The 6312-nt window shown below is 42.3% G+C and overlaps 1 protein-coding gene across 1 annotated transcript; it reads right to left on the reverse strand.

Annotated features, from left to right (window-relative positions):
* Positions 1-3156: 3156 nt before the first annotated feature.
* On the reverse strand, positions 3157-6037 carry neurod4 (neuronal differentiation 4). The gene is made up of 2 exons (XM_020634355.3): positions 5878-6037; positions 3157-4979 (listed from the first exon to the last, which is right to left on the reverse strand). Exons 1-2 carry the CDS (start codon positions 6019-6021, stop codon positions 3912-3914), a joined length of 1212 nt encoding a protein of 403 aa, XP_020490011.2. The 5' UTR covers positions 6022-6037; the 3' UTR covers positions 3157-3911.
* Positions 6038-6312: the final 275 nt, after the last annotated feature.

Here is a 6312-nt window from a genome sequence, read left to right on the forward strand (position 1 = left end):
ACGGCCGTCTCTTTTTCGGGTTGCTCCACCTCTCAACCTGAGCGCTCATATATATTCCTATGTTCCCCACAGAGGAGGCGTGAGTGTGTGTGTATGTGTGTGTGTGTGTGTGTGTGTGTGTGTGTGTGTGTGTGTGTGTGTGTGTGTGTGTGTGTGTGTGTGTGTGTGTGTGTGTGTGTGTGTGTGTGTGTGTGTGTGTGTGTGTGTACATGTGTGTGTGTGTACATGTGTGTACATGTGTGTGCATGCGCTCTGTGGCCTGAGAGCAGGGGGGGGGGGGGGGATCACTGTGTTGGCCCCAGCTTAAAGGCAGAGGGATTACCGGCACACAGACACTGATTAAAGCCTTCCAGCATCCCATGGCCCCATTAATACAATCTTAATCACAATGCTTTATCCTTCCATCTCGCTCCTATGGATCAGGACCTTTTCATTTTAGTGGGAGCCACTCTTGTTTGGCCAGTGGATTAAGCACGAGGCCCAAAGAAAACTGGAATATATGCACGAGACAGCAAGCTAACTCTTTTAGCTCCGCTTAATCTGCCAAAATGATTCATCTTCTGAATTAATATTACATGTTGGGAGCAGGATTCATGCAGTCTGTATGTTAAATATACCAAAAAAGAAAATCCCCAAATATAAAAAAAAAAAAAGAAAAAGCAGTTGCATTTTTTTCTGTGTTGATGTATGACATGACCTTTCTGTCCCGGGGGATTGTGCCACAGGTCGTGCTCTACAGCCTGTCGTGTCGGCCGACATGGCTTTACAGAGCCTGTGTATACTTCACATTAAAAGACCATTGTCCCCTTATCATGTAGAAGAGCCACTTGATACACTGAATCTTAGTCTCAGTTTGCAAAACACACTGTACAGTCAGGTTCATTTTTAAGCATTTTTTCAAGCAAATTGTGGGGATAAATTCACTAAAGTCACCATCCTGCAATAAAAAAGGCAATTATATTAGAGCTTTTTAGTTCAGTTTAGTTTTTACCAGAAGAGGACATTTGTTATGAATCCCTTTTTTTGTTTTTCGTCCTTGAACCAGATTTGTGCTCAATACCAAAACTACCGTTGTTAAGATACTGAAATAAAGATCTTTTGACAGGATCACATTTTTTGTTACCTTATGTGATATATATTAAATGGTATATATATTAAAATACATCTTGTGGATTTGGGTAAAATTAAGCCCGAAGTAACACAGAAAGAATCTGATTGTAATTTACTGTACTCCTTTATAATATTTTTTGTTTTTTATGAGGTGTATATGTATTTTTCAAACTATCTCTCTGCTGCCATGCCATGAACTCCATAGACTGTCTTCCATCTCTGTGTTTTGTAATCTTGAATCCAAAGTTAATATGTGTGGATTATTTCCATATCTACCCACTCATGTATTTGGACTCAGGAAGATAATCCACAAACCCCTCCCCAACACACACACACACACACACACACACACACAAAACAAAACGTAAAATTTTCAAAACAAAACAGCAAAAACACAAAGAGGGAGTGCACCAGTTTACTCTGCCAGTACTTTCTCACAGGCCAAATGTCTGTGTGTGTAAAGCTATTTGTCAGTCCTCTGCCAGAGCTGAGCACAGAGGACAAAAATGTGAATGAGGAGCAAGGACCTCCGTCACCCGTCCTGCCCTCTCCTCTTCTTTCCTCTCCTCCTTTTCCCTCTCTCTAACCCGTCTCTCTCTCTCTCTCTCTCTCTCATGCTCTCACTCTCCTCTCTCTCTCTCTCTCTCTCTCTCTCTCTCTCTCCCCAAATTGGCCCAGCTGTCCATCAGCCCCCCCACAGTTCCCCCAGCTGTCTGCCCTCCCCAAACGAGAAGCCAAACAACAATACAGGTCACAGGTCAAGAGAAAGAACAGGCTGCGTTCACAATGGACCAGTGGCGCCCAGTAAAACAATCGTTCCCTTTTTCTCCTCCGTCCCTTCTGCGCTGTTGCTGGGACTGGAAAAGACAAACCTTTTGGAGAGGTAGTTGAAGAGGGGGGACGTCCCCTTGGACAACAGCCTCCAAGGCACCTTCCTCTTCTTATAATGGCCTTAAGGACCACAATGATAAACACTCGACCACAACAGCGCTTGCTCTCCCACCTCTCTATTCTTTGCTTCTATGAAGAGCCATCATGTCCTTAAACACCATCGCTGAAGTCAAAACTGAGACTTTTGTCATTCGATGAGTGATATAAATGTTTTAGGAACCTCGGAACGGATTCGATCTAAGCTAGAAATGGGCATCACAATGCACTTTATTTTATTCCCTCCATGACTCTGTCTATTGATGTAGAAAAAGTCTTTGAAAATGAGCTTTTGCCCCACAGTGTTTTGGCATGAGCTGGATGGGAAAATGGGACATGTGGGAGAAAGAGACTCAGAAAAGCCTCTGTGACACGTTCACCTGTTCCCCAGAGCTGTTTTCCCATGGCCCACAACAGCCCTGCTGCCTGACCTGATGGACCCCGTGGTGCACTTCTGAATGATCATACACACACACACACACACACACAAACACACACACTCACACATCCCGCAACAGATCTCTATAGCACGACCACACTTCTTATATTCAGCATTTTAGTCTTGCATGTTTTGCCCTTGTAGTGTTTGTGAAAAAATACTGAACCACTTTATCCTTTCTTTCAAATAGAGACATTCTGTTTCCAATTTATTGTATTAGTAGAATTGTTTATTTGTTGAAGCATCTTTCAATAAAAGTAAAAAGTATCTTTAAGGTTATTAAGCCTGAATTTTATATCTGCTATATTATGTTCATCTATTGATGCTGTCCATTTGACTTCGGATAAATGCAAAGAGAACTTTGTATTCATGTATAAAGATCTTTGGATTTTATGTGAAATTGTATGACATAAATAAAGTTAGACTTCTTATTTGTGGTGCACTGAGAAACATAAGGGGGACTGCACATTTCTCATGGCAAAAGAAATGTGAAAATATGATAAGTTAATTTACATGAAAACCAAACAATATTATGAAGTCTGATCTGTTCACCATAAAGAATAATCTATTCAGAAGCATTGTACTGTCCCTAACCCATAATGGGAGATATGGACCTTCTTTGAACTGAACATGACAGCATGACAAAAGAAAACACAGAGCTGAAAGGGTTACTGTAGAAATATAATATAAGAATATTTATTCAATTAAGTGCGAAACAGCAAAATATTTACAACAGTACAGTATGACAAAAATAGTGACACCAATGAACAAGTACCTGAAAGACCTCAAATAAATAAATTAAATACAGTACAGATGACAGTAACTTACACCAAACCAAGAAGACAGTGAACCAAAAAAAAAGATGCTGAGAAAATTATTTTAAAAAGGACAAGACGTTATCAAAATAAATATTAAATACTGATATAAATAAATGCATTGGTTTTTTTTTATGGCCAAGGGGAGCATTGGTTGTGCACAATTAAGTTTGGATGACTTTATGATCAATTTTATTTCATAAATGCAGACATTTTCTGACTGTGTTCATGTTTTGGTTCAATCCCAATCACTTCACAGAAACGCACGTGGCATCCTCGTTCTGAATGGATTTGGCAAAATCATCTCCAGTCATTTTGTAAGTAACTATGTGGGGAAATAAAATTAACAGCTAGAAATAAAATCCAAATAATGACCAACATAAAAAAAAATTATAAATTACATTAATTATTTAAAGTCATGGGTGCATGTTTGTATCAGGTAGATCGAGTTGAGGTGAGTCTTTCTCTAAACTTTAGAGCTCCCAGAATCCAAAACAACAGAAATGCAAACCATTTTCTCTGTACAGTCAGTATCACAGCTGTTCTTTTCACAGCAGTTAATTCAAGAGAAGTCTTTTACCCTTTCAGTTTCAATATCCTCTACACTGCTCACTCCCACTTTAGAGTGTGCCCATCTGTGAGCTGATCATGTGAGACGAAGTGAAGGAGTCGAAGGCCACATCCAGGGGCATCTCGTAACGAGAGGCCTGAAAAAGTGGATGGCCCTGAGGCCCCCCTGCCGTGGACAAGGGGTAATGGTGGGATGGGAGGTAGTGGGCATGGTGGCCGGTGTGGGATGTGTAGTTCCTCTCTGACTCATTGGGAGAAGGCTCTTGCTTCAGGGCAAAGTTGCCACTGATGCTGAGAGGGGGAGTGAGGGGCCCGTCGTACGGAGGGGTGCCGCTGCTGCACTCGTTAGGGGAGGGGTTGTCGTACACAGACCCCTTGTATCCCTTCATATGGAGGAGATGGGAAGCCTCCAGGGAACCGTAAGGGGGGCTTGGAAGGCCTGGAGATGGGTAGCTGAGAGGATGGCTGGTCTGACCCCCTACACCACCCACCCCAGGGCCTCCACACTTGTCCTCTAGCTTGTTGAGCATCACGGGACTGGGCCCCAGCTGCAAGCAGCCAGCTACCAGGTTACTGGTGGGCTGAGACAGACCTTTACACAGCATCTCCACAAAGCCGTGGCTCTCTGTGGACTGGCCACTCTCCAGCACCTCTGACAGAGCCCAGATATAGTTGCGGGCCAGCCGGAGAGTCTCAATCTTTGACAGCTTCTGTGTCTTGGTGTGGCAGGGCATGACTCTGCGCAGACTTTCCAGTGCGTCATTCAACCCGTGCATTCGCGAACGTTCTCTGGCGTTGGCTTTGACCCGCCGGGCACGAAACCTCTCCTGACGAGCTTTGGTCATCTTCTTCTTCTTAGGGCCTCTTCTTTTGGGAGCATTTTCTCCGTTTGGTCCAATCTCCTCCTCATCTTCCTCCTCATCTTCCTCCTCCATGTCCTCACTACCAAGCTCTGTGCAGGAGTGGATCCGGCTCCCTCCGTTTAGGTCGTGTCGCCCTCTCAGCTCAGGGCTTTCATCTCCGTCCTGAGAGCTGCCGTCCTCATCCAGCCAGCCCAGGGAGCTCACCAGCTCACTCACATCACCACTCTTTCCAAACGGTTTGGGCATCATTTTGATCTGAAGAAATACAGAAACCACAATCAGTCAATCAACAGATTCAACCTCACAGGTGTTAACTACATATGTACTGTACAAGCATAATGCAAAACGACGACACCTGAACTGTGATAATCTGCAGAGGAACTATTTACAGAGTGCTCTCATTTCAGCACTTCAGTGTGGACAGCTCACTCATCTCATTAAAAAGAAACTGGCTCTGTCCAGCAACACAGTAAACCTATTTTAAGGAAACCCTGACACTATTTAAAAAGTCTTTTGTTGCGATATTCTGACATTAGAGGCTTGTTTTTAGAATAATGTGTCTGAATGGTCCCCTGCTGTTATGCTGTGGACGCTGTCAATCTGGGACAGGACAGGATTTACTCAGAATATAAAGCTCAAAGATTAAAATAGGGGACAGGAAAACTGTTCATTATGTTACAGACGACTGAATTTCTCCTTTTCTTCCTGACCTTACAGAATAAATTCATGAAGCCTAAAAAAAAATTGCATGTTAGTTTTTGTTTTTTTAAAAAGAAAAAAAGAATCTCAGACCCCAGAGTAAGAAAATAATAAAAAAAGAAACTTAATTACTGTGCGTTACTGTAATTACTGAGTAAAAGGATGATAAAAAACTTTAATGCATGAATTTGAAACTTAAAAAGCACAAATATGACTGCATTATATGAAACTGAAAATAATTAGCCTGTAAGAGTACTATAAATATGAGACCTTTATGCCAATTGATTGCAGTTGACCATAAAAAAATCATATCAAGCTTAAGAGATTTTTTTTTTCTTTCTGTCCTAAAAGGTAAAACAAGTTTTCCTTTAAAGAGTACCTGCCAAAAATGGGAGAACTGACATCTTTAGTTCTTTTTCATTATGGATTTATAAAGAAAACCCAGTGGCCTCACCTGTTTGGATTCACAGCTCGCTCTGTGCAAAGTAAAAGAAAATGTTGAAAAGACGAGAAACTGAGTGATGAGTCCAGAGTCTTTGCGTTTCTGTCTTAATGAATCCAAACTCTGCTGCTTCCTCAAATAGCCATCAATGCGCATGGAATGTTCATCTCCGAATGACACGACAGAGCTGATTTTTTAGCATTTAGCCGGGTAAGCCCCTCCCTCCTGCGCCCCACCCACCATCAATTCATCCAAACGCGCGTGGCGGGCTCGTGGCCAGAAGTTTTTCAACAGAGGCAGAGCTTGCGCCGGGTGCACGCGTGGACAGTGCTTTATTTTGCAAATGAGGAGTCCCTGAAACAATGAAAGGGTATAGTCTGATTGGCCAGAAAAATGAAAACATATTGAACACTTAAATCTTAATTAATCTGATCATCATAAATAACA

The sequence above is a fragment of the Labrus bergylta genome, chromosome 12 (assembly GCF_963930695.1).
Source record: "Labrus bergylta chromosome 12, fLabBer1.1, whole genome shotgun sequence".
Taxonomy (NCBI): domain Eukaryota; kingdom Metazoa; phylum Chordata; class Actinopteri; order Labriformes; family Labridae; genus Labrus; species Labrus bergylta.